The 27665-nt window shown below is 36.3% G+C and overlaps 1 protein-coding gene across 3 annotated transcripts in view; it reads left to right on the top strand.

Moving 5' to 3' along the window:
- The window catches only part of GRK4 (G protein-coupled receptor kinase 4), a 42851-nt gene that overhangs the window by 8841 nt on the left and 6345 nt on the right, over positions 1-27665 (top strand). Inside the window, exons 2-14 of one of the 3 annotated variants that reach the window (XM_065633255.1) lie at positions 1903-1989; positions 2658-2770; positions 7197-7274; positions 8620-8720; positions 10072-10164; positions 11520-11583; positions 12331-12471; positions 15210-15400; positions 20836-20873; positions 23272-23361; positions 23904-24112; positions 24935-25072; positions 25696-25833. In XM_065633255.1, the coding sequence (XP_065489327.1) occupies positions 1903-1989; positions 2658-2770; positions 7197-7274; positions 8620-8720; positions 10072-10164; positions 11520-11583; positions 12331-12471; positions 15210-15400; positions 20836-20873; positions 23272-23361; positions 23904-24112; positions 24935-25072; positions 25696-25833 (1481 nt within the window). Of the gene's footprint in view, positions 1-1902; positions 1990-2657; positions 2771-7196; positions 7275-8619; positions 8721-10071; positions 10165-11519; positions 11584-12330; positions 12472-15209; positions 15401-20835; positions 20874-23271; positions 23362-23903; positions 24113-24934; positions 25081-25695; positions 25834-27665 lie in introns of those variants that run through there. The other 2 variants (XM_065633256.1, XM_065633257.1) reach the window with 2 other exon arrangements.

The following is a 27665-nucleotide window of genomic DNA, read 5'->3' as shown; positions in this document are numbered from 1 at the left end:
CAATATGAATTTGGGTCATTCTCAGTCAATACTGATTGCACTCTATCATGCACAGATGAGTCTTTCTGAGCAGTTTCTAACAGAAGAAATTTAACTTCTGTGGACCTTGTGGCTTAGCATATTTTTCAGTTGTACGGATAAAAATCAGGTTGATTGTTCTGTCCTTTGTTTTTCATGATCGCATAATACTCAGTCCTTTCCTGTTCACTGTATGTGTACAGGCTGTCTGTGGTAGTATTTTTTTATTTCGTTTGTTCAGTTCTGTTAGAAATGCATCTCTTTGCTCTGTGGTTTGATTTTTTTCAAGCATATATTCAGCTTCTTTTTAACATCAAAAATATTTTGTTAAAATAGTGGGACTTTGGTTTAATCATGCTGGTATTCACAGCTTCCTTATTAGTTATAGTATGGCATGAAGGAAGCGGGGAGGAGAAGAAGTAGATTTGATATATTTATGTTCTAAAATATTTTGGAAGGTGAATGACTTGCAAAGCAATATTAGGAAATAAAGTGCAGCAGCAGGTTTTTTGCAGAGATTCTTGAAACTGATACTTACTCTCCAAGACAGCTTTTTAAGGTCTTGTACTACTTGTTTGTTTACTTTTCTAGTGAAACTAGAATTGAGAATATTTTGTTGCAGCAGCACAATGAGACGTCAATGTTCCTATTAGCAAAGATAATGTAAATTTGGTCCGAGCTAATGTACACTAAGCTGGAACTGCCCTGACTGCAATGGTGGAACTGTTCAAGAAGCTGTATGTTTCAGTGAAGAGGGGTTTTTTTAATACATATTTTGTTATTCTGAAGATGTTAGTTCCTTTCTTGCTAGTGATTTAATTCTGAAAGACTTGAGTACTGTTTGCTGCTTGGTTTCTATTCGGGTTACACGGGGTAACTCCCTTCCTTTCTCTCCCATTGTGGTTAACGGTACATACAGCTTTGGTACAGTTAGAAAGCTGCTGTGCAGCTTTGCTACTGTTCTGTCATGTGGAAACTCATCTGACCATGCCACTTAGTAAAATCTTATTTTAAAATATTTTGCAGCACCAAAATAAGTCTTCCGCTGAAATGTTTTGCAATTAAAAATATATCTACGTTCCTGTATCTCTCTCTTTGCTTTTCTGACAAGTATGCATGTCTTCCGTAAATGGAGTTGGCTTCTTCAGGTCAAAGTAATGTGTTAAAATTCCAATTTGACATAGAAAATGGAGCACAGATATGTTTTTTGAGAAACAAGGGGAAAAATACTGTAGTAGTTTTTAAAAATCAGTTTAATAGTAGTGCTGTGAATTCTGAAGCATTGAAAAGACCTGAATTCCACAACAGCTAAGTTCTTGCTGATATTCTGTATTCTCCTGTAGTCTAGAATAACTAGTGTGTATTTGAGCAATGCCCACTCATTTGTTAGTCAAGTCTACTCTTATTACTATTTCTGCCCTTAAAAACCAGAAAGGTAATATTTATGTATAACTTGATTATCCAAAAATGTGTTTAAGAACTTCGTTCTGTTTATTTTATTACTCAACTTGAGCGTCTTCCATTCTTCACTGTGGATGAGAGACAATTCTCAGTTTTTCTTAGTTTCTGTCTTTGTTTCAGTTTTGTTTGTAATTTTCAGAATACCTGGATATTTGCTTTGTCTCTCCAGAGATATTCTGTATGCACAGCCAAAATGCAAAATATTTGTCTTGCAAAAGGCTTTCTGCTTTTGTTAGTGTTTCATATAAAAGTTTTTCTATATCAAGTTTTTATTGGATATCCTTGTAGATGGATTTCTTTCTATGCATGAAAAGCGATCTGACAGATCTATGCAGAAGTGACCTGATTTTATGCTGTTAATGTTACGCTTAATTTTATTCTGACAGAGTATTGTGTTTTACATTACTCATATTTTTCTTCTAGGCAAACGGAGTGGGCGTAGTAAAAAATGGAGAGAGATGCTGAAGTTGCCACCTATTAGTCATTGTGAAGGTATTAGATGCTCAATCGGTAGGTGTCCTGTAGAATGGTCTGTCTGATTTTTTTGAGAAGGGCAGGAGTTTGATGGTATTAACTGAAAAGATTCTTTCTTGCTTCTGAATGCTAATTAACCAAACCAGCTGTTAGACTTTTAACGTGATGGAGAATTTATGAGGAGATAAATTTATGAGAAGATAAACGCTGTATCACAGCTCCTTGTTTGTTTAAAGAAACTGCTCCCAAAGGATAAATTTACAAAACCATGAATTAGAAAAAAAGAATAAAGTTGTAATTTGAATGATGCGGTAATATATTTCACTTTTATTCTTAATGTCTTGTAATAATTTAACCTTTTCTGTTGTTGTCTTGTATTCCTGCTTTCCAGACAATCTTGTTTGCTTTGGGATTGCTATTTCACAGTATTGTTGTGATCCACCTCCCAGCCTAAATGAAACAGAACCATATAATTCAATGTGTTTTTAGTAAATGTGATAGTCTATAAGAGACAAATGTGGCTGGAAGTGAGTGCTTCACTATTATTTAGGATCATTGCATGCTTTTGATGCCTTTGCTAATGTTAATGTAAAATCTTCACATTTTAGTGATGTTTTTCTCACCTATTCTCAAATTAGAGTAAGGACCATGCTATGACAAAGATAAAAATAAATATAGATATTTACTTATTATTTCTTTCCCAGAAAGAGACTATAACCAGCTTTGTGACAAACAGCCGATAGGAAGACTTCTCTTCAGACAGTTCTGTGATACCAGACCGGATTTGAAAAGATGCATAGAATTTCTGGATGCAGTGGTAAGGAGTGGGAAATTGGAAACGTGTATCAGTAAGCAATAGCTTATCCATTTTTGTTTGTCAAAAGTTTTGGGGTTTATTTTTTTTACTGGTTTTGGCTGGGATGGAGTTAATTTTCTTCATTGTAACTCGTGCTGTGCTATGTTTTGGATTTTTGACCAAAATAGTGTTGATAACAAGGATGTTTTAGTTATTGCTGAATGTGATTACATGGTGTCAAGGCCTTCTATGCTTCTCACACTGCCTCACCAGCAAGCGGGCTGGGAGTGCACAAGAAGCTGGGAGGGGACATGGCCAAGAGAGCTGACCCCAACTGACTGAAGGGATGTGCCACACCATATGAGACTGTGCTTGGCAATAAAACCTGGGGGAAAGGAGGAGGAAGGGGGGAAGTTACAGTTATGGTGTTTGTCTTGCCAAGTAGCCGTTAGGTATGACGAAGCCTGGCTTTCCTGGAAATGGCAAAACATCTGCCTGTGGATGAGAAGAAGCGAATGAATTCCTTATTTTGCTGTGCTTCTGCGTGCAGCTTTGCTTTATCTATTAAACTGTCTTTATCTCAACCTGCAAGTTTTCTTAGTTCTACCCTTCTGATTATCCCTGGGGGTGGGGGGTGAGCGAATGGTTGTGTGGGGCTCAGCTACCTACCAGGGTTAATCCACAGCAGTTTTATAAAAGAATGATTAAACACATCTGTGCAGTAATGCTGCACACATGAAAATCTAGTGAGATTTACTCTTTGCCAACTCTAAAGCTGTCACTTTTGATGAATGTCAAGAAACTCTGGCTCTGTTACTTAAAGGAAGATATTAAATATTTACTAGAAAATCTTTGCTGTCTTGGTATGGTCAGAGCTACAAAAATGGGCATGATGGGAATGAGAGAAATAATTTCAGAAAGACATGCTGCTTGACTTCTTGAGCCTAAAAGGATGTGTGTACGATGAATATTACTTATGATACTCAGACTTGAAAATGTTGTAAACATAGACTTGAAAATGTTGCAACTTGCATGGAAGCCCTAGGCTAGACAGAGTGTGCTAATTAAAAAATATACAATGGAGATGGAAATTCAGGGAACCATCTATGGAAGGAGAAACCAGATTTTAGAGAGCAAGGGAAAAGGAAGCATTTTGTCTTGATACATTTGCATCTTGCTGTCTAACACTAAAGAATGAGAGGAGGAAGGAAGTGTGCTTGCAGCCATATTTTGTAAAAAATCCTCAACCAACACCCTCATGGGGAGGAGGTAGGTCATTAGAAGAGTGGGCAGGCACACGACAGTCCTTAAGAGGAGAGAATAATAGCTCAGAGCTTTTTATTCTTTGTCCCTCGTGGTTAGTCCAAGTGCAGTAAGATATAGCCTTAAACTGAGATTGCTGCTAAAAGAACAGTTTTCCTTGTCCCACCAGTTCTTGTTCTTATGTTCAGGGAACAAATGACCAAAGAAGATGGTCAAATTATGCTGCTGTTTACATGCATCCCAAAATACAGTCTCAGAATGCAAAGATGCTAAACAGGAACTTCAGTGTCAACAAAGTAGAATTGCCTTATATTTGTCAATGAATCTTTGTGCCATTAGGCCTACTCTCCAGGTGTGTTTCACTGCACTCTTGTGACTCTTGGGAGTTCGAGCACCAAATTCCAGAGACTGATTTGACAGTTGGAGGCATAGAATGGATTGAATGGAAATCCAGAAGAGCGGAGCTCAATATCTGGAAGGAAATGTGAACCAGCTTTTAATGAGCATCACACAATGGGGAGACCACTGACAACTGTGGGTGTACTCTTAATGGTTACAACTTCTGTACACATTTTTAATCCTGAAAAGCTTAGATAAGGAGTAGCAGAATCCTAGGCAGCACAAAGGAAAAAAAAATGTTAGGCATGACTGTAAGGCAGGCGTGTCTTTGCTCTACAGATGTCATTTTTCAGGTGAAATTGTCTCTCAGAAGTAACCGTGTTTTACACTAACTGGAAATTCTGAATTCTTTTGAAATATACAACCTATAATGTTATGTGGATTGCAACACTTCAGTGAATTAACAAAAACTGTCATGGCTCAGATAATCTGATGTAAGGGATGATTTCACAATTTACTTTTTTTTAAATTATTTTTTAACTTCTACTTGAAAAATCATGGTGAAGAAGTATGCTTGGGAGTCACTCCAACAGAAGTCTATGAAGAGCCAAGGTAATCTCTAATCAGTGACTCTCAAGATCTAAAAGCTGGCCTGCTGGCCTCGTCAAGGAAGTGAGATGAAACTCCTACTGTCTCTTACAGATGGTTCCTGAGTTAGTGTGATTCCCCTTCTGGATTGGACCTCAGCAAGCTTGGTGGAGCCTTTTTTGAGGGGGAGTATGAGGGGTTTTTGTTGATTTTGTTTGTAAGGCAGTAATGTGAAGGGAAAGGCTAAGGTTTGGGGTTTTGCCAATTTTACATTTTTAAAAATTTTGAATAGATTTTAGATTTAATCTTTCTGAAAAGAAACTTTCTGGTGTAAAATGCCATAGTCTTAAAAGCCTCACATCTTAACTAAAAGAGTTTTCAGACTCTCTTGTGTGGAGCAATGTGTTTTCAGCAGCATAGTTATTTCAGGAGGCCAAAATGGCAAAATCAAGGTAGTGCAGTGCTGTGTTGTCTGCCTGCACTGAGTACCAAGACTGGTAAGGGTTTAACTCTTGAGGAGGTGTGACCTTAGAATCGGCTTGGCTTTACAGAAAGAAGATTTGTGAAATAATTGAATAAAATTGTCAGGAATTAAAGTGAGGATTTACAGTTTTCCAGTCATCTAGTGACTCATTTCACTAGCTGCGGACAAGGTTACTCAAGTATGAAAAAGAATAGGTGACAGCTCAAACTTTCCTCTTAAGCTTTGTGAGTAACAGAAATTAGTTGACAAGGCTGTCTCTTAAACTTCCTTTTAAATTACAGTATCTGCTTAAAACAGTATGCCTGTTTGTATTACATTAGTGACTGCTTTGGTGTAATTGAATATTCAAAGTGGTAAGTGCACAGCTGTGGTTCATTAGCTTTTCTGACCTGCTCAGGTTGTTTGGTAGTTGCAGAAGAATTCCTTACCATTAGACTGATTGTTGTGGAATTAAAGTAGCAAAAGCAATGGCTTGCAGTTGCTTATGGATTTGAGTTCTGTGCTGAAGTGGCTGATACCATGATGTCTCAGCAGAAAAAGATGTTGGTGACTTAGTAGTGAGTCAGTGTGAGTTAGTTGTCAGTGACTGCAGAACTGGAGTTCAGAGATTGTTATTTCCAGTATTGTGTGTGCGTTTGGTGCTTGAACTGTCATTTTTCAGTGTTCTAGTTTTCTTTATAAAGGTACATAAATCTTTATTAGATTAATCACTTGAAACTTCTTATGAAGTTCTTAATGACTGTTGTCCCGATATGCCAAACTGTTATGTTGTACAATATAGTCCTCCCTTCGGGAGCTCTGCCATATATTCCCTGTTTGCAGGTGCATGCATTTACATGCTGAAATATGGAACAAGCTTTGATTGAGTTGGCCCAGCTTATGAAGCTAATACAGGTTCCTGTTTGAGATTGCTCTTTTCTAATTCATCTTTTCTCAGATTCTGTGTTATCTTTAAATGTTGTAACTTCTGATGTATGCTTCTAGATTATTCCTTAAAATTATTAATAGTGAATAGTCATTGGAGTTTTTCAATACCAGCATCTGCTAGATTTTTTGTTGTTGTGGTTGGTTGGTTGGTTGAGTTTTTTTCTTTCTTTGTTTCTTTCCCATAAGTAGCTACCTCTGGAGCTCTATTAAGCTGCCAGTTTTTATCCACAAAATGCGTTGTATTGCACAACGGTCTTTTTGCACAGCACAGTACTGTATATTACTAAGTCAAAAACTTCACAGAATTTTCTATCTACTCAGTTTTATTAAAGAATGAAGGAGGGTTTGGTTTAGATCTTGCTTATTTACAGTTTAAATGACCTTTTAGTTTTATCCTGGTTTAACCCAAGACCGTAGTAAATAAAAACACATGAAGGAAAAAAAATAATACATTGAAGAAAATGCTGATTATTGTACTCTTCTTTAATTCCCATATGGATCATTCTGTCCTACAATACTACATAAATACTATTTCATTGTAATTGGTCTAATTTAACCTCTGGAATGCAGATTCTGTAATTGCATTTAGACTAATCGTTAGTTTTCATATGTTTTCCAAAAGTTAAATTCCATGTGCTTTTTTTCTTAAGACTGTTCTTCATATGTGTTTCACTATGTATAATAGCCTAAAAATCTTTAAACAGATTTTAAATAATGAGAGCCTTCCTCTCCTTTTGTATTAGAAGCATTGTGTTATTCATGATAAAATTTACTTAGCATCATGTAAAAGACCGTAGTGCCAAATAGCTCTGAACATAATTTAATTTTTCAATTCCTTTCCTCTAGGCAGAATATGAGGTATCTTCAGATGAAAAGCGTATAGACTGTGGCCTGAAAGTTTTAGAGACTTACTTCACTAATGGGGTAAATATATTATATTGCAAAATATTGTCTCAAGTGTTTTGTAAATGTTAGATAAACAGAGATCTAAGTGGTTGCATTGTTTTTACTAAATTGACTTTCAGACTTTGTTAGTCCCATTTTTGTCTTTCTGAAAGATACACTGCCTGCTAAAGTTGTGAAACTCTTAGCAACTTGAGCAGAAACCTTGACTGATCTCTGCTTTTAAGACTACTACCATTATGATATATTCTCCTATGTATTCTAATTAAAATACTGGTCTCAAGTAAAGACACATTTTTAAACAAACTCATTTAGCATCTAAAGAAAACTTATTAACAAATTAGCTCGAAGTTTTGTAGTCTGAAGACATGAGAATGAGGAATTCTTGAAATTCTCCAGCTTCTTTCAGACTCCTGTGTGGCCTTGTTTGGCTTGCTGTAAATTTTCAGAATTGCAGGTTTTCACAAAGCGAAGTGCTGTTTTGTTTTGTTTTGTTCTAGAGCATTCTGTTGCTCTGTTTTGCATGGAGATCACTAATAGCTGATCTCTTGCATATATTAGATCTCACTGATTTTTAAGAGTCTGTTCTTTGGTATCCGATAAAAGCTTTTCTGTGGATATAATTAGATATTTGCTTTCTATGAATAGATGCCCCTGCTTCTTTTACTTTGCTCATTTTGAGAAGACTTTACTCCAAATGAAGATCTTGCAGATAGACTCCAAGTTTGCTACATCTCTTATGATAATTTCTTTGGGACTACTAAAAGTCACATGCAGTTTTTGAGGAAAAAACCAAAAACCAACAACAACAAAAACCCCCAAAACCAAACCAACCAACCAAAAAAAACCCCAAAACAAAACAAAACCAAAATACACACACACAAAAAACCCAAAACAAACAAACAAAAACCCCAAAACAAAGAAAACCCCAAACAAACAACCCAACAAACAAAAAAAACCCCACACAAAACCAAACCACACACAACCAGTTTTCTTTCGGCTGGTTTGAAATAGTTTCCCAACTTGTGTGTATGTTTCTTTCCCTTTCCTTCCATTCTGCCAAGCCAAATAGATAACTTGCTTTTGTGGTGGTAGACTTATGGAAAGAAAAAGAAATTTGACTTATTGCCAAGTTTGTTCCCTGGATACTGAAATAGTCAATAACTGTAATAGCTTGAAATGCATTTTTCTGTGGTAGATAACAAAAATTTTGCCTGAATATTACTTTCTTGATTTTTCTCTTTAGCCAAACGATTCCTTTCCTGTTCCTGTATAAGCAGATTATATTTCACTTTGAATATAGAAATTTTACTCTTCTATTGATTTACAAAATTGCTTTCATTGTTGCCTTTTTTTTAATGTAAAGTCTGCAGCACACTTGCCAGAAATACCTCAGGAAACAGTAAATGAATGTAAAGCAAGACTGGAAAAGAACCCTTCTAAGGATCTTTTTATGGACTGTACTAGGTAAGCTAAAAATGCATAGTGTTAAGTTTGATTATCACAAGAGAAATTTCTGTGTTTGAGAGAAATGAAAATTGAAGTTATTACATCCAGGAGTATTTGGCCTCTGAAATGAGTGTAGGTAAGAAATTCAAAACAGGTTTATTGAAGGACTAGGTTTCCTTCAGATATGATTTACCTATTTGACTTCTGCAGAGCTTTTTCTTTAATGCTATTTTTTCATAAAATCACACTATTATCTGCTACCAAGTATTCTTTAAGTTAGAATAGTATTTCTCTTTATTATATTCTTACCTATTGAGTGACTTCTCTTCCATGATGAAGGTACTCAGAAAAATATGAAGTTATAAACTGGAGCTTGAAAGGTTTCTGAACAATGTTACATAATTTGTGGTTCTTGAAAACAGGTTGAACTGAGGCCAGCAGTTCTATTCCATTAAGATGGCTGGTTAGAGGATCGCTTGTGGTAGTTAAAACAAACAAATACAACATGGTTTTGTTCTGAAGTCATGAAGTGATATTTCACACAGCAGCAGCAGGGAAGGAGGGATGGTACATGTTTACCAGTGTTGCATGTCTTTCTGAGGCCTTTATGTTTCCAAAATTACTGGTTCTTCAAGGCGTGCTTGATCATGTCTGAAGGATTACAACACGTTTTGTCACTGCTTCGGTCATCTCCCTGGCAACAAAAATAAGCATACTTTATAGCAACCTGAGATTATAAGATTGAAAGGGATCTGTGAGAACACCTAGTAAAACATGTCTGAAATGGTGGATCTGCCATGTGGGTCATCCCGTTTCTTCTGTCCAATAAATATCTGAATAGAGTTTGAGTGACTTGTTTTCCTTCCTTTCCCACCCCCCACCTTGGGGTGTTTACTTTAAGGGGAATGATAAGGTACCTGGTGTTCAGGTTTGGATATAGCATTTAGTATTTCAATTTCAAATCCTAGAATAAAAATTCTACTTACCAGTCTCCAAAGAATGTATGAAAACTTGTATTCCTGTAAATGTCTTTCAGAGCTCACATTTGTGGGGTCACACGTAGACTGCATAGCTACTGAGAGCCTGATGTTTAAGTGGGCTTGAAGACAATGACAATGCAGAGGTCAAACTTTCTAGTTACTATAAGTAACAGTAGTTTGGCATTCACTAGTGTTTTGACAGCAAGAGTTTTCTGTGACAAACATTCACTTTGTGAGACATCTAGGTTAAAGTCATCGTAGAGCACAGTGACAATGTTTTTCTGCCTACAGCTTCATTGATACGTTTATGTATGTTTTAGTAGATTGATAGCACCTCCTGTTTAATCAGTTTTTTCAGTACAAGACTGATTTTATTTTCCTGTTGCTAGAATTGTCCATGAGTACCTAAGCAGAAGACCTTTTGAAGCTTACCAAGAAAGTGTGTATTTTTCACGTTTTTTACAGTGGAAATGGCTGGAAAAGTAAGTTTGTAATGTTTGCATTATGATTTTGCTTTGCTTTGTGGCCAGTTCTACTTGTTATGCTGGAAATGCTGTAGAGCTGTAATGAATGACACTGCCTAAGAAACCATGATCTGAAAGACAAGATATTAAGAATGATGTTGATGGAACAACGAGAGAGCCAATGCTCCAATGGAAGTATCTGTCCAGTAGTCTTTAAGTGTTAAATCTGTATTAGGTAAATGCAGATTTATTATCAAATGGATATATGTTTGGCTGTCAAGTGTGCAGTGGGATACCAATCTTTCTTGGGAATGCTATTGTCCTTTAGTTTCAAACTTGGACTAATTAGTGGTTAATAAGCAGATTAATCTAGTTTTGTAACCAACAGGGTGACTGGGTAACTAATCAGTTTTTCAGGGTGGTACAAACAGAGATCTAGCAATTACAAGTCAACAAGATTTATATGTGTCAGAATCTAGTTTGGGCTTTTAAATCAATACTAAATGAGTGTCTAGACTTTTTCGGAAGGCTGGAATTGGTACAAATTTCTTATAATTCAGTACTGCTGTGTAGCATGATCGCATAATTCACACATTAAGGTGCTTGAGCGTTAGTTTTATGGTGAATTCCAATTATCCAGCATCTTTATTTGACCGCATTAGTAGCAAAAGCCAGGAAGAGAACTAGAGAAGTTACTCAATTAAACCAAATTCTCTACCGGATAAACCTCCATTTGTTGTCCTGAGAACAAAGCTGCATTAAGAATGAATACTCTTCTAAAACAAAACAAACCCCACCACCATGAAATAGCCTAGCTCTGATACATGTTCAGAAATGGTTTAGCATAGAATGGCTGAAACCTTTACTGCCTCTAGTGATCTGTTCCTCTTCTACTACATCAATATCTTAAGAATTCAGCTCTTGTTGCATACTACAACCCTTTATTTTTAGAAAAAGCCAAACAGCAAAGTAAAATCAGGAGCAGAAGTGGTTTACCTTTTAAATTCTGCGTTGTAAGCATGGTCTCGCTGAAATGCAGCCCACGTGTCAGCACACTGCAAATGCGGGAAACAACTGGAGGTGATAAATTGACTGCTGATGAGACCAGATAAGGCTTTAACCTTAAACAGCACAGGGCCTAATTGACAAGCTTCTCTTCCTCCTATTGTGAATGTCTGATGACCACACGAGGGAGCCAATGTTTCCAATCAGAGCACCCCTTTCATTTGAAGTTCAGCTTATAGTACAGCCTTCATGAGGTCTAGGCAGCTGCTGTTCAGTAAAATGTCGTAAAACAGGAAGACAGGGGGTGTGGAGGGGATTACTAACTCTTGTAATTCCTCATACAGTAACTGTTTCTTTCTGTTAATCAGGCAACCAGTAACCAAACACACATTTAGGCATTACCGAGTACTAGGCAAAGGTGGATTTGGAGAGGTGAGTACAGAGGTATCTTTCTGTGAAGCAAACCTTAAAAAAAAGGTTAATACAAAGAAGGAGCAGTATTTTAACTCTTGACTCCTAACAATGTACATTTCACACATCAGCTGGCAAACTGTTGTTTGTCGGAACTGTTTTCTTTTAGTGTGTTAGTTTCAGTATTGTAGGTCATGCACAAAGTTGGTGAAAACGTCCACTGACTGAGAACGGTTGCTTTTCTTTAGAAATTTCATTTGGCAATGTTAATGTAGTTTCTACTTAACAATGGTGTAGAATATTCATTAACCCGATAGGAAAATCTATGGATTTTATTAATTCTGTTTATAATTCATTGGGTTTTTCTTCCCCCCCTACGTGTTTTAACCAGAGCCATCTCTTGAAAGGGAAGGAAGGTTGCTAAATTATCATTATCTTTCTCCCTCTTGATTATAGTGTGGATGTTTGTCCTCTGTCCCACTTGCCTAGACATACACTGTTACCACAGTCAAATGTTTCACCAACACGAGATCCACAGTTTTACTGAACTATGCAAACCCCAACAAAAATGGGTTTGCTCCTGTATAATCACCTCTTCTGTTACAGCTTTTGTGACTCTCCACAGTAGGTTTCATGGGTGAAAGCTCTGAATTGATGCTTATTGGTCTTCATTTTCTGAGAGTATTCAAGAGCTTAAAAAAAAAAAAAAATCTTCTTAAAGTTCTAAGAAAACCCTAGCATCTCTGACATACCTTCCTTCTCTTTTAGGTGTGTGCCTGTCAAGTACGGGCAACAGGAAAAATGTACGCTTGTAAAAAACTAGAAAAAAAGAGAATAAAGAAGAGGAAAGGAGAATCAATGGCTCTAAATGAAAAACGAATTCTAGAAAAAGTGAATAGTAGGTTTGTAGTAAGTATCTACTTCTGATCTTATTCTCAGAAGTTTGTCTTACTTTGTTTGCTTATTTTCAGTATCTTCCAGGAGTTTGTGGGCACAAGCCGTTTTTTAATTGCTTTAGAGAATGCATGACTGCTGCGATAAACGATTGATATAATAGTGTTTTGTGTGTGATTGCGAGTAGTTCTGTGCAGAGGGCTCATTTATCCAATGTTACGTTGGTTTTAGTCTGCGTGCTCTGCCTGCTTGCTTTCTCACAACCACAGCACGAGGCTGTGTTTCAGCACGCTCGTGCTGCTGAATGTTTGGCCTCTGTTTAAAGGTGAAGAGATTATTCTGTACTACTCAGATTTGAATAATCGCTTGAAATCTATTTCTGTTGTGGTCCATGACTGAGTATGTTTGCCTATGTTTAATAAAGAGGGTAGTCCATATACTTTATTCCATCCCATTTTTTCCTTCTTTGTTTCTCTTTTCTGTCTCCCAATGCATTGCTCTCTGTTTTCTTCTCTTAGCCTCTTCTTTCCTCCCATACACATATTTTCTTATAATTAATGCTGATTTCTAATTTCATTTTTGGAGGTCATTCATAAATGCACTTAAAAAGGGTGACTTCCTATGTGTCTGCCATTTAATTGCCATTAGAAGATGCAAATCCTGCATTTCTGTGACTTTTAATAGTAGAGTTTTTATGTCCTTAGGTACTTTCACAGCATTTGTTACTCTATTGCTTATACATTTCAAGATAAACATGAAATTTGATTGGTGTATTGATTCAGGTTAATTATATTGCTTTGCTGTGTACTAAGGCTTAAAGAGGTATTGTGGATGTAAAACAGTTAACATAACCTTTCCATAGAAATTCCACACAATGAAAGTCTTAATACTTTAACATGATACTATCACATAAATTATGGTCTGTTAAGTAGCTCTTAATGACTAAGCAGTGAGATAACTTAGAATGATCAAAGATACACCAGGTAAAGTTTCCCCCAGGTAATGTTTATGTTTTCATTGAATTGTTGTCATTTAAACGTTAATTCTAAATGTGTTTTGCTTTGTTTTTAAAGTCATTAACTGATAAATTTTGTATTGCTGTTCAGAGAGGACTTTACCCGTTTTAGAGAGTAGTGGAAGGTCTTTATATACAAATATGTATATATGTATGTATAAAATATGTATATATGTATTTTCTGGTAAGCTGTATGTATTTAAAAAGCTCTGTAAAATACCACCAGCTAAAAGAAAAACGAAGAACCTGATGTCTAGATACATTAATGTATTTTAAATGATTATAAAGAATGTTTTTGTATAAATATGCTAGTTATTTTCTCACAAGGTTCATGGCCTTGAATTGATTGAAGTTGAATCCAGAAATTACCTGAATTGATCCAGAAATTACTAGTTGTAGAGATACATGAGTTAAGAGTGAAACTTCTATTTTTGAGTAATATTTTTTCTAGATATGTAAATATTATAAATTGGTAATTGATCAAAGTTGAATTTGAAATCAGTTTATAGGATTCAGCATAAGTTATTTTCCTCTTGCCATCCAATGCTTTTTTTTTTTTGATGCAAGAGAGAAGATCTACATCTAGGATCTACATAAATACTGGCTTGGAAGTGGGGAGATAATTTTTTTTTTTTTTATGCCTGTGTCACAAGTGATGTCATTAATAGCTGGACAGGTCAGTTTATTAATAAACCCACCAAATAGGAACCCTTGGCCTAAGTGGCTGATTTGTATATTTATTTCATTTTTTTATTTAATATTGGATTTATGCTTCTGAAGGAGGAGTTTGGACTTATTAGTAATGAGTTGTGGCCTTTATGTACATGTGCTGCATTTAAAAATACATTTATTGAGTAAAAAAAAATCCTACTGATTTTTACCTAGTTTATACTTAGCTTACATTAGGTAAGTATGTTTAAATCCCATTGCTTTCAGTACAAGTTAGTTAATCTCTGTAGGTAATTTTGAAGATCTTGCCAAATGATCATCAGCATAGCAAAGCTTCTCCTGTTGAAACTTGAGTTTGTAACTTCAATGTATGTTACATTTTGCAGTATATTACATTATTTTAAAATTGATTTTCTTTAAATTCACAAGTCTACTTTAAAACTTTAAATGAATTTTGAACACACTTACCTAAAATCTGAAGAAAAAAGCTGCCCTGTCAGCACATCATTCCAAGTACAGTGAGAAGAAAGACTACAAAGAGCTACACTAAATCTTTACCCTTGGCGAGTTCTAAGTCAGGGCTATATGCAGTTATATGGGGAGGCAAGGAGAGGGAGGAATAGAAACTACACATTTGATCTTAAATAACTTTTTCGTTTCTCAAATATATGGCAACTTTAAGTCTTGTAGAAGTTCAGGAAGATGGTTTGACAATGCATAGTTCCTGAGGTATTAATAAAACAAAGTATATGCACACATTTTCTTTCCAAGGAGTGATATAGATAACATGCAGCTGAGGGGCATCATCAATAAATTTTTTGTCTGTTATGGTATATAAACAGATACGTCACTAAACCTTTGTATGGTGATGTAGGGTTTGTCCATACGTTGAAAGGATTCTCAATTCCTTTGTGTCCTCAAGTACTTGATAGGAGTGGTTCTTTACTTGGCTGTTTTGTTCTTTTTTGTTTTAAAAAAGGCTTCGTATGTTGCTTGTGTTGGGGAAAAAAGCTGTGAATTGTATTGGGGTTTATGAATATATAATGGTCATCTTCTGCCCGATTTTCAGGTTAGTTTATCCTATACATATGAGACGAAAGATGCCCTGTGTTTAGTATTAACCATAATGAATGGAGGGGATTTGAAGTTTCACATATATAACATGGGAAATCCTGGCTTTGATGAAGAAAGGGCTATTTTCTATGCTGCAGAACTGTGCTGTGGTCTGGAAGATTTGCAGAGGGAAAGAATTGTTTACAGGTGAGTGTCATCTACAGTCACTCGTACCTTGAATTTTTCATATCTGTTCAGTATTGAATGCATTAATTGTTTTTTACTAAAACAAGTTTATACTTCTTAGTAAAAGAAGCAAAAAAAATGTTTAGTTGTCCTTTTTGTGGCATGTCCTTCAGAATTACTGTTCTTATTTGTCTTCTTACTGTTAATTTACATCTAGATACTTGCTGTATTCTAAAACATAAAGTTGATTCAAGGTTTGTAAAATGAAAGTAAATTATTATTTACAAAAAAAATTCATTAAGAATCAAAATAAGTAAGTTTTAGGAACATGAGATTGTATTCGTGCTCACTCGAATGTAGAAGTTCACTGAAGTCCCTTCCTGCATTGCTGGTAATACCCAAGAAGGTGAAGACTCCATTATAATCCATATTGCCCTCTTCCTTCTGTTTTTATTTCGGGTTCCTCCAATAAACACTTTATTGCTTTTGAATTCATGAAATTATCAGAAGCCTCATGCACCATAACTGAGATTTTATGGTCGTACTGCTCTTTTCTGTCTCTGTACATACATCGTTTAGCCCCTGGCATGCATTAATATTGCAGAACAAGAAAAACTAACTTAGTGGTGGACCAAGAGCTAACACCAAGTACCACTTGTTCTCAAAGAAAATTTAAAGTATAATCCTGCATAACTTTACTATGATGAGTGTTAGTCTTTTCCCTCTCCTATATAGAAGACTAACATCCATGCAGCAGAGAGTGGCAGAACCACAGAGGAAATCAGGCTTATGCTGGTGGTTGTATGTGGTTCCCTAAAGAATTTGGCTGATCCTGCAATGATACGCAGTGTGTTTTGACATGCACGTAGGAGAGAAGCAAAGATGAATAGTTTAATAGCTACAAGTAGGTCATTTCACAATGCCCAAGTGAAAACAAACCCGATTGTTTAAAATACAAAACAACAAAAACCCGCAAACAAAACAACAAAAAACCCACAGTCCTTGTGTTTAAGCCCAACTTGTTAGCTATTTGCCTACAACAAGACCTTCAAACATGTATGTCAAATCCTGGTGTTCTCTGTCTGTAATTCCAGACCTTGGAGTGGTTGTGGTTTCTTCTGGCGTGGTCTTGGTGTCTAGATCTCTGCCATGTTTTGTGCTATTACATAGTCCGTTTCCAATCATTACGGATTTGCATGACCTTAAATTTATGACCAAGGAAAAAAAATAGTTGCACAACCAACTCGGAGTAAAATTGCCTCTTAATTAAAATAATGGGGATTACTTTTAGTCTTCTGTTCATAACAAACTGAAGGACCAAGCGACAGTTACCTGTACGTGTGTTAGTAACTGAATAATTTGTACGCTCGGAGGAAAAAGGGCTTACATTTAATCATTACACCTGAAGACGTTATTTAAACAATCCAGTATAGGACATACTAAGGGAGTTCCTGCCCAGTATGTAAACAGATGAAAAAGAGACTCTGATTATACCATGTCAGCTCAGCTATGCTTGAGTACTAAAACCAGAAATGTTTGGATAATTTTACCCTCTCTGTAGAATCACTTTCAGCCCTGTGCTTTTTAATATCAAATGACCAACGTTTTGTAAAACAAAGTCCTGTTTCTTCTCTTTTGCTAGTCAGAGGTTTTTTTTCCTGATGACCTTGATTTGATTTTTCCATATGTATTTGTTTTTGTATCATGCATTTAGGAGTGTAGTTGTAAATTTTACAGTTTTAAAGTCAAGAAGCCAAAACAGCTGGTTCTGGAAGTCTTCAGAATGTCACCAATTACAGTGATAAGTTACACAATCAAAATTCTCTATCAAGCATCTTAATGGAAATGCATTTAAGCAGCATTGCAATGATTACGTATGCTTAGTGAAACAGAAACCTTGGGAAAATTACCATAATAATTTTATTCTCAGCAAAGAAGCTGTGCTGGTAACCACCAGTCTTATTGCTGTTGACGGGGAGAGAACATAATGAAGCACATTTTCATTGATTCAATGATTTATTTTTCCAAATTATGGTAGCTTGTATTTTTCATTCTCCAGGGCAAGAAAATAGAGAGGGAATGTTTTGTTCTTCTTTTGCTGTCATTTTGAAAGCATTTAGTACTGGTAGGACACTGAATTTCTGAAATTGGAGCTTGTTCTTTTTCTGGTCACCATATCTCAAGGTTTATTGCTGCATTTGTTTTCCAGCTTTAAAGGAGTTTTAAACTCTTTTTAGACAAATAATTTAAACTGTTAAAGGAGACTTTAATTCTGTAACATACAGTGTTATGAAATATTTTCTTGAAAACATATTTTTGTGACTATCTATCTGTATGTTTGCAGTAAAGTGTGCTCTAGAGGCAATGTAAGAAGGGAAATTTAGAACTTCTGAAAACAGGATTCTTTGGTGCAGACAGGTGTCAGCAGATGGCAGTGAAATCAGTTCATCTTATCAGTTTGTCAGTTCTAGAATGGCTGTTCTAATCTAAGCCAGTCATGTTAAAATCTGTTATAAATTTATTATATTTGGGATGTGTTGCCATCAGTAGCAAAACTCCTCATAAAGCGGAAAAACTAGGCCCAACTTTCCTCCCTGTTAACATCATTTTTTTATTATGTGTTTCATGTGTCTTATCCTAGTTATTACTGAATTTGAAGCCCCTGGAGTCAGCTGTGCCATTTTGTTAGTGGGATTCCCGCTGGACTCGGAGAACAGGTGCAGAGCTGGGGGGAGGCCCTGGGAGAGCAGCTGAGCCTGTTTGCTTGTTCAATAGGAGCTTGTGAAACTATCTGTAACTTGCCATATGTTGCTGACATTAGAAAAGTAAGCAAACAGACAGGATCAGGCAGTAGTGGAGCTATTCATCCATCTGCTACATAAAAGGTTTGATTATACACAGAGCTAAGTCAGGATTTACATAAGGCAGAGTGAGGAACAAGTGCCTGCTTTCCAAAAGGGACTTAATTGCGGGAGTTTTCCTGCAGGAGTTACCTGACCATGTTTTTCATCATCAAATAGCTAAATTTTCCTCACAAACTCATATAGGTGCCCGTAGTGCTACTGAATGTGCCTGGAAGGTCAAAGATCAGGCTCAAAGCCCCGTGGAAGCTGTAGAGGATGAACCTGAGTAGCTCCTCGCCTGCCTCATGTCTGTGCTTAGAGTAGACATCTTCACAGCAAAACCCCATGAGGGACTTTTATCCAGACATTTTCTCTGTAGGAACTGTGTTCAGTTTTGGGCCCCTCGTCATAAGAAGTGCATTGAAATACTAGAGAGAGTGCAGAGGAGGCGATGAAGCTGGTGAGGGGCCTGGAGCACAAGTGTGATGAAGGAGCTGAGGGAGCTGGGGCTGTTCAGCCTGGAGAAAAGGAGCCTGAAGGGAGACCTGATCGCTGTCTGCAACTGCCTGAGAGAGGTTGTAGCATGGAGGGGGTTGGTCTCTTCTCCCCAGTCCCTGTTATCCAGTGCAGGACCCGCGTCTCTGTCTTCCAGCAGAAACTGTGACTTTTGCCTCTGATGGAGGAGGAAAGCAAGAGGAGGATGGCTGATAGCCCAGAGCTAGAACTTACAGCTGAATGCTTCCAAAAGCTGACTTTTTTATGAACCACTAGGCCTAGAAGCTAATAGCATTAAAGAGATGAAATTTTGGATAGAAACAAGTTTTACTATTGACTGACCAAAATCATGTCAGAACAGAGTTAGCTTCTATTAAGCAGCAGATGTTGCTAGTAAGTCTTAGGTTTTAAGTTAGGCTTTAATTAGCCTTTTGGAAGTGGAACTCTTTAAACTTGTTTACTTGAGTTTACCTGAACCTAACACCTTATAATCCTTGAATGGGTTGGGTTGGAAGGGACCTTAAAGATCATCTAGTTCCAACCCCTCTGCAATGGAAAGCACATACTGTGTGCTTTAAAGTACATGTGCTTCTACCTAAAGTTTGAGCTGAAGTTTCTTTGGCTTTTTGATACTGGTGGTTTGTTTTGGTTTTTAACTCTGATCCTTCCTGATTTCTCTGGTATTGTAATCTCATATCTAACGTTACATGATTTACATCATGGGGACTGTCTAGACTTAAAAGTATTCAAAGCAAAGCACCTTTATGCAGTTGATCTCATGAGATAATGAAGCTGTAACATGAATACACATACTTCAGACCATGTATTTATCAGTATGGGGGAAAAAAGCATACTGATTTCTTGGTGAAAAAATAAGTGTGCGTATATTTCTCTGTCATTTTGAATGTAAATTCTAGAGTCATTCTTCCTGCTTCTCTTACATTATTCAGTCTTTTCTGCTTGTATATGAATAACTGTTCTTGTCACAACTGTACACATACCTGAATATGTATATATTATTTTTAATAATCTATTCCAGTAATAACTGAATCTTTAGCCAAGTACTGATTTTTGCTTGTCTGTTTCTAGTCTTATGATATTTATGATGGAATAAATCTAAGAGACTGTATTGCAGTCCACAAAGTATTTCTGATGCATATCATAATTAGGTATATAATATACATTAAATATTTTATACATATATTCCATGCATATATATATGTATATAAAAATATATAAAAATAGGTATGTTCTCATTAGAATCTGCTAGAGGATAAATCCTATAAGTAGCCTCTGAACAGCGTCTAATTCAGCTTCAGTGACCCCCAAATATTCCTTGAGAGGGAGGAAAATCCAAATTTCTCTTTGAGTTTCTTCTTTTGTTCTTAAAGTAAAAATGTACAAAAAGGTTCCTATAAAATACACAATTGCAACACTGAATTAATTGCCCTTTTACTACTTCTGGAGTCTTGCTAGCATTTAATAGCTAAAAAATGTTTCATGTGAAACTTTGTTTACAGGAAAGTAGTAGAGACTCTTAGAAAGCCGATTGCAAAGGATCCTAAATAGATCAAGTGTCTGGTAGCCTTTAGAGGCTGTACATCCAAATTGAAAGAATGGAGTTTCAATGGATGATATTAAGCCTGTGCTTAGTCTTGGGACTATTACTCTCTGTCGATATTCTGACACCCTGAGGTGGAATATAGCAAGGGGTCAGCATCAAAGCGCAACAAGTGCTGACGTGTTTTACCATTGTGGAGCTGTATGGCTGATGCTCTCAGCAGAAATGTCTTTCATTTATGAGCATAATTTGGGTGTAAGCTGGTGGTTTATCATGTCAGAATTTTAGTGTTAAGGAAGTTTCTCCCCTGTGAAATATGAATTGGTGTTGTTAGTATAAATGGATTAGAGAGTTGGGAAAATACAGATCTCGAATTCTGTGGTTAAACTATTTGTATTATAGGTCCTCAGCTTCACAACTTTTTTCATATCTAGGTGAAAACTGGAAAAATTGCTTTAGTCGGAACCAAGAAGCCTTATGTTGCCTCAGTTGCACTTGATGATGGCTAATAATTTTGCCTTTGTATAACTCACATTTCTGTTTTGTTTGATTTGTAGAGACTTGAAACCTGAGAATATACTTCTTGATGACTGTGGTAAGCAAAAATTAAAATTAATTTTGAAATTGGGAATTACAAATCTAATTAATACTGTGCCATAAATCAAAGGGATTTCTTCATGATAAAAGGGACCTGACTGACAAATGTTAACTTTACTTAGGAAAGAAAAAACTGCCCTTGCTTTTTAGAAAGTAGGGGAAGATACTGGGTCTTTGGGGGAGGACAATGATGGTGTTTGAGGGGTCAATTTCCCACCTTAAAATAGCTTCTTTTCCCTTTTGCTCCTCCTTCTCCCCCCTCTCTGTAATTTAAGATGACTAAAACTTTTATTTCGATTTGTCCTCTGTCTTTTCTTCGACTATGGAAACATGATTTGTTAGATGTGGGGCCAGAATTTTACTTAGTAAACTATAATGTTTAAATAATAAAGAAGAAATCTGAAGCATCTCCGTTTTAACATTTCAACTAGAACAGGTCTGATGATCACCGATACATACCTGGCTGGAAGTAATCAAGGAAGTACAAACAATACGAAGAAATGTTTGCAGTTTTTTGTTTTTTCAAAGCCAAATTAATTTTCTTTAATGGCTTTGTATGAAATTTATCAGAATCTTTTGAACTCGCTGTAGAACATGTGCAGCAATTACCGTCTTCTAAGCTGTGGGTGAATATTACCGGTTTGTTCTTGTAATTGCCGAGTATTTTAGTTAAGGAAAAACTGGTTTCGAAGTCGTTAGCACAATATTTATTTTTAAAGCCAGCATGTTCTGACTGATAAATTTCTGAAAAGGCGATGCCTGGGAGAAGTCCCTCTCCAAAACCTAAAGCTTTGCTAGACATCAAATGCATTCTTTAATTTTTCTCTCCAGCAATATCTTGAAAAAGCTGAAAGCTTCTTTGAGGAAAAAATGAAGCCTTGCAGGACTGCACTAGAATGCTTGCTTTCTGCCAGGGATATTTTGATCTTGTTCCAGACAGCAGAAGGAACTAATTAGAAAATCGCTTCGGGAGCTCAGATCCTGCACTTGAAAAGGGGTTCATCAGATGTCAGGGCATAGAAGAGCATCTGAATGTATTTAAAATAGCATTTGCTGCTCAAGAGCGTTTAGTTATTTCCAACCAGTACAAAGAGTGGCACTTGATTTTCTTCACCCTCTCTCCTACCCCAAGTAAATATGAAAATAATATGCAATTTAACTAGCATTGATGCTTTAGAGCTTTTTGAATGACAGACAATATATGCACCAAGGACACTCAGGCATTGGAATGGGCTACCCAGAGAGGTGATGCAGTATCTGCTCTTGGAGGCTTTTAGACAAGAATTTTAAAAGCCTTGAACAGTTTGGGCCAACTGCTTGCTCAGAAGATTGTACTAGAGACTTTCTGAAGTCCCTTCCAGCCTGAATAATTCTGTGAATCTGTGATGTTTCTGTAAATGACAGTGCCCCTGTCCTTATATCCAGTATTAGAAATATGTTTGTGTTTTGGTTGTGTGATTTCCCCCTCTCCCCCTGCTGCCCCAAAGCTTTCTACTACAAATTGTTGACAATCCTGTTTTAAAATCAAATGGAAAATGTAATTACCCTTTCTTCCATCTAGCCTTTCATGTTTTTATTAAGAAAATACCTTATGTTTGTTTGTTTATTTGGTTTTATTAGAATCATGTCAATACAATTCTTGCTTTGAACTGGCTTGAATCAGTTGCTGTTGCATCTGTAGAGCAAAGCGCTGTATCTGTCCATGGGAGCATGAGGGAGGGTGGGGTGAACTAATTCCCGTTGCCCTTCCTGGACTGTTTCCCCGTCTGAGCAGTGTTGTTCATGACAAATTCTAATCTTCCACCAGACTGCTTCTACGTTATATGTACTAGTGTAAATGCCATGTGTAATAGGAAAGGCAGTCAACTTAAGAAGTTTGGCTAATAAAGCATTATTAGGGTACTTTATCAGAAGAAAACCTGGTGTCTCGGTGCAGGCTACAGTTTTCTCATATTTGGAGAAATGGAGTAAATTCCGATGTTTTGTTACAAACTCAAAAAGCCAAATGTTTGTGACAAGAATACAGAGTGAAAAAATGTGTCTGATGCACAGATACAGAATTTGAAACGAGCAGTCGTCATTTCTGTTTGTCCTAGAGTAGCAGCATATGCCATAGTTAGGAATTAGAGCACTTAATGGCTGCTTTTTTTTTTTTTTTTTTTGTATGACCTTCAGGAATTCAGTTAGATCTGTGCCTCTCCTCCTTTATGTGTTTAAGGAAGGGTTGAATTATGATAAATCACTCCTTTCTAGTTAAGTTAGATAAACTTAGTGTATATGAATGTTTGGATGTTTTGGGATGTTTCTTTGAGGTATGCTACAGAAATTTTTTTATTTTAAAAGTGATGATACTTTATTATTTGCTGACTATGTACAATTTATTTTACCATAAATAGGACATATCAGAATTTCAGATCTTGGATTAGCTGTGCAGATTCCAGAAGGAGAAACAGTCCGAGGACGGGTTGGGACTGTTGGTTACATGGGTATGTAAAGTATCCTTTCCTAGTTATGTTTTACTGCAAAATTTGCTCTGTGAATATGACTTGTCCAACAAACCATATTGGGCCTGGATTATTTACTAGACTAATGGGAAGAAATGTTACAATATGTGATGGTAGATGTTACTAGTATATTGTAAGCCTACTGATAAACTTGAAAACCTAACTCTGGCAATTCTATATTTAATTAGAATTTTAAGCAAGCACCTAATTTTTTCTGAGATTTGAAGAGATTTAGGTTCACAGGTAAGCAGATGAATTACTATGACAACATCTTTATTTCTTTGCTTTGGAAAAACTTCATTCTCAGTTTGTAAACAATACTGATCCTCAGAGTTAAAGAGCTAAAGTGCTTGTCTTGAATATAAACAGAATCCTTGCTGTAGAAATTAACATTTCTTCAAAGTACAGAGGGATTACACAAAGATCTCTGCACAAAGCCAGAAGAGTACCTGAGAGTTTTTCCAATATTTAATTAGTCAATTTAAAGACACTCATCATGGATGTTTCTTTGTTTTGTTTTGTAGCTCCAGAAGTGCTCAAAAATGAAAAGTATACATTCAGCCCGGATTGGTGGGGTCTTGGGTGCTTGATTTATGAAATGATTGAAGGACAGTCTCCATTCAGGAAGCACAAAGAAAGGGTCAAACGAGATGAGATTGATCGGAGAGTAAAGGAAGACCAGGAAACGTATTCAGACAAGTTCTCAGAGGATGCAAAATCCATCTGCAGGATGGTGGGTGAAGAGACGTAGAGGTTTGAAAATTAAATTTCTAATTCTTTTTAAGAGATGAACTACTTTATTTTAACATCTTCTACTGAGAATTTTTCAAAACTGGAGTTTTTACATCTTTCTTTGGTTCAAGTGGAAGTTTGTGATTGTCTGTGAATTGTTCAATTATCAAACGTTGAGAATTCAGACCTTCTTTCAAGGTGAAGGAAGGCTGCAAAATTTATTTTTCATCACGTGAATGAGAAGGTCCAGTAGTCCTTGGATGACTTGTAATTATAGACAGAGTACAATAGCATGCTCAACTTTGATACTGCATGGGGAGAAGTGGCAGACTAATATACTAGTTTTCTTGCCTAGAAGTCTTTATGAGACAACAGCTTTTTTACCTTGCATGTTCTTAGATTTAGTAAGAGACACATCTATACAGAAATCTTAAAAAGATTTCTTTCCCAGTTTATGCAAAATATGTGCATTACTTAAGCCCACTGGAAAAAAAAAAAGTAAATCTGTATTTCCTGAAAGGAAAGTCCACTGCAAAGTCTGTACTGTAAAATCTATTCAGCATGGCATCAATTAAATTCATTTCATATAACTTTGGGTGTGATCTTGAAATGGTCTGCTTTCAGGGTTTTTTTTTGTCTACTGAAAATCTTTTTGCTCCTAGAATGTTGTAGTTTCGATTTCAAGTTCATTTTGATACCATGATAAATTTCATCCAGTAAAAGGCCAAGTAACAAACTTATTGAAAGATATTGTATCTAGATTTTCTTTTCAAATTGTGGGATTATATCACTGGATCAGCCTGTTTTCTCCATATCTTTGCAGTTACTTGCTAAAAATCCAGGGGAACGACTGGGTTGCACTGAAGAGGGAGCTGCTATTGTAAAGCAACATCCTATTTTCAAGAATATTAACTTCAAGAGGCTGGAAGCTAACATGTTAGAACCTCCATTCTTGCCAGATGTAAGTAGGTGAGACAGATTTGATTAGTATCTAAAAAGGCAAGAACTGTTATAATTCTATGTCAGCGATCACATGAACTCCGGAGAAATTGAAGTTGGTTAAATTGGCAGGAGAATGCCATTGTAGCTATTGATAGCTGGTTGTTTTGTGGCGTTTCATCTGAGATCACAAGACAATTTACATCAGTGATATTTCTCAAGGGAGCTTTGCAGCTGATTTCTTAGCTCTTGAAGTCTACTTGCCTAGCTCAGATGCTGAACGAATGAAGATTAGCTTTAAAGAAATTACTCTGGAGTTGAAAGGAGGGTGACAGAGGATGAGTGAATTCTGACAATCATTAAGAAATCCAGAGAAGTTGCATGCTTTTTCTAGTTTTGATATTTCTTTTCCGTTACTTGCAGGATGCATGGAGTCGCTCGGATGCCTTAGGAAGAAAATCTTTTAAGATTTTGCATTTCTGTTTTGCAGTGTAGTGTAATTTGGTGAACAGCAATGTGAAATAGAAAATTGCAGGCATATTTCTCCCCCTTTGCTCATCTAGAAAAGAAAACAAAACAAAACCAACACACACAAACCTCCAATCCCCCAAAACCTTAATGAAACAATCTTGTGTTGTACTGCAGCCACGTGCCGTGTATTGTAAAGATGTCCTCGACATAGAGCAGTTCTCAACAGTAAAAGGAGTGAACCTGGATACTACAGATGATGACTTCTATTCCAAATTCGTTACGGGTTGTGTCTCAATCCCGTGGCAAAATGAGGTATTGTATCTTTCATAAAATATTATTTTCTTTAGCATAGAAGATTTAATAAGGGATATAATAGTGTGGTGAGGTGTAAAGGAGTTTCTCCTTTAGACTTCTTTGCTGAGAGACTTCAGAAAAAAGCTTTTCCCAAAACAGCTTGCTAAAAATGGAAGTCTGGCATCTTGTCATCATAGATACAGCATACAGAATAGCATTTAGCACCAGCATGACAACATTTTCCTTGTTCTTTTATCACGTTACTCAATATTGGTGTTCTTAGGAGAGGGCTAGAATGGTATTCAAAGTATTCAAAAGCAAATAGGCGCAGTACAAGCTGTTTGTGTATCGTACCTGGAGATCAGTAGAGTATCCAAGTGACATAGTAATTCAGAACTGCAGATTCACTTTTTCTAAGGTTTCAAAACAGTTCAACATCAATTGAGTCAGTCTTTCTCTTAAAGCTTTTTCATCTCCCTAGTGAATGAGTATTCTAGTGTTCTTCATGGAGTACTAGAATTTTGCTGCCTCTGCATGCAGTTCAGTCTGTATTTAGGAAATTCAAATCTTCCTTATTTCAGGAAGAGCACTCAGTAACAATTATTTAAATTCCTAGTTCTTGTTATGAATGCCTTCCCCTTATAAGATGTTCATAGCTTTCTGAAGTCAGTATTGTCTTGAATTCTACTAGTGTAGTTTCTTTGCCAAGTATGATTGGTTTTTAATTAAAGATTGATCATAAAAGATGAACAATTTCTGAACAAGTCAGAGAAAAAAGTACACTCCCTTTTGCCTTGTTTTTTTTTTGTATTACATTAAGAGGAAGATTTGAAAGGTGTTGCTCGACATGGCAAGTCTTCATTAAGAAGCAATGAACCTTAGGCTATTGGAGAAATAAATATTTCCTATGCTGTGTCTAAACTTCAGAATATGATCCAGTTATTAAGCACTGCAGCTTAGTAACTCTTAACCCCACATAAATGGACAAAGTTGAATATAGTTGTGGAATTCTGGTGATGGTAATTCCTCCTCTTCAAGGAATAACTGTGCAGATGTCAGTTTACATATTTGTGTGTGTTTTCTTTTAATTCATATAACTGAGGTTTCCCTCAAACCTTTGCTCTCAGTCTCTTAAGAATTCCTCCTCCCCTCCCATAGTTTACCTGATGCCATGGTTTATAACAAAAGCAGACCACATTTCTTCTTCTTCGTTTTCATGTCCTCTCTCCCTCTCCAAGGTGCATGCCCGTTATGATAGATGCGTATCAGTGGCACGCAGAGATAACTGCCAGCTACATGTGGGCATGAGCCACTCTCCCACTGCTCAACATGCCTGTGTGATATGTTTTGGCATTTACTCTTTCTGCTGTCCTCTCTGCACCCAGTAATTGTGGTTTTTAATTATTTTGTTTTCTGTGTAGGCAAACACATATTATTTCAAAACCCCTTGCTTCTCTCCAGAGACCTGTCTTCATTATATTGTGGTGCTTTTTTCTTTTTTTTTTTTTTCTTCCCCATGAAGTATTATCTTCCTTATCTCATTGCCTTATTTCTAATTATGGTATGTTAGTTGTGTTTTGATAAGACAGTTGCCCAAAACACCAGAATGATATTTAAATTACTGTGGTCAGACATCAGCTGCTTTTTCCTCAAGAGTGCAGTTTGTCTCTTTTGTAAAAATATCCTCCCAATACTGTGCAGGTATTCTGCGTAGAATAATAATTTCTCCTACTCAATGTCACGTTCATTAATAAAGTTCAATCTGGGGTATAAAGATGTTATATTTGGTAGGGTAGACTGCTCTGAAATGAGCAGAATAGATAGAAGGAAAATCAATTTCTGGTTCCAAA

The sequence above is a fragment of the Caloenas nicobarica genome, chromosome 4 (assembly GCF_036013445.1).
Source record: "Caloenas nicobarica isolate bCalNic1 chromosome 4, bCalNic1.hap1, whole genome shotgun sequence".
In the NCBI taxonomy this organism is placed as follows: domain Eukaryota; kingdom Metazoa; phylum Chordata; class Aves; order Columbiformes; family Columbidae; genus Caloenas; species Caloenas nicobarica.
This window is presented reverse-complemented; position numbering and strand designations above follow the sequence as displayed.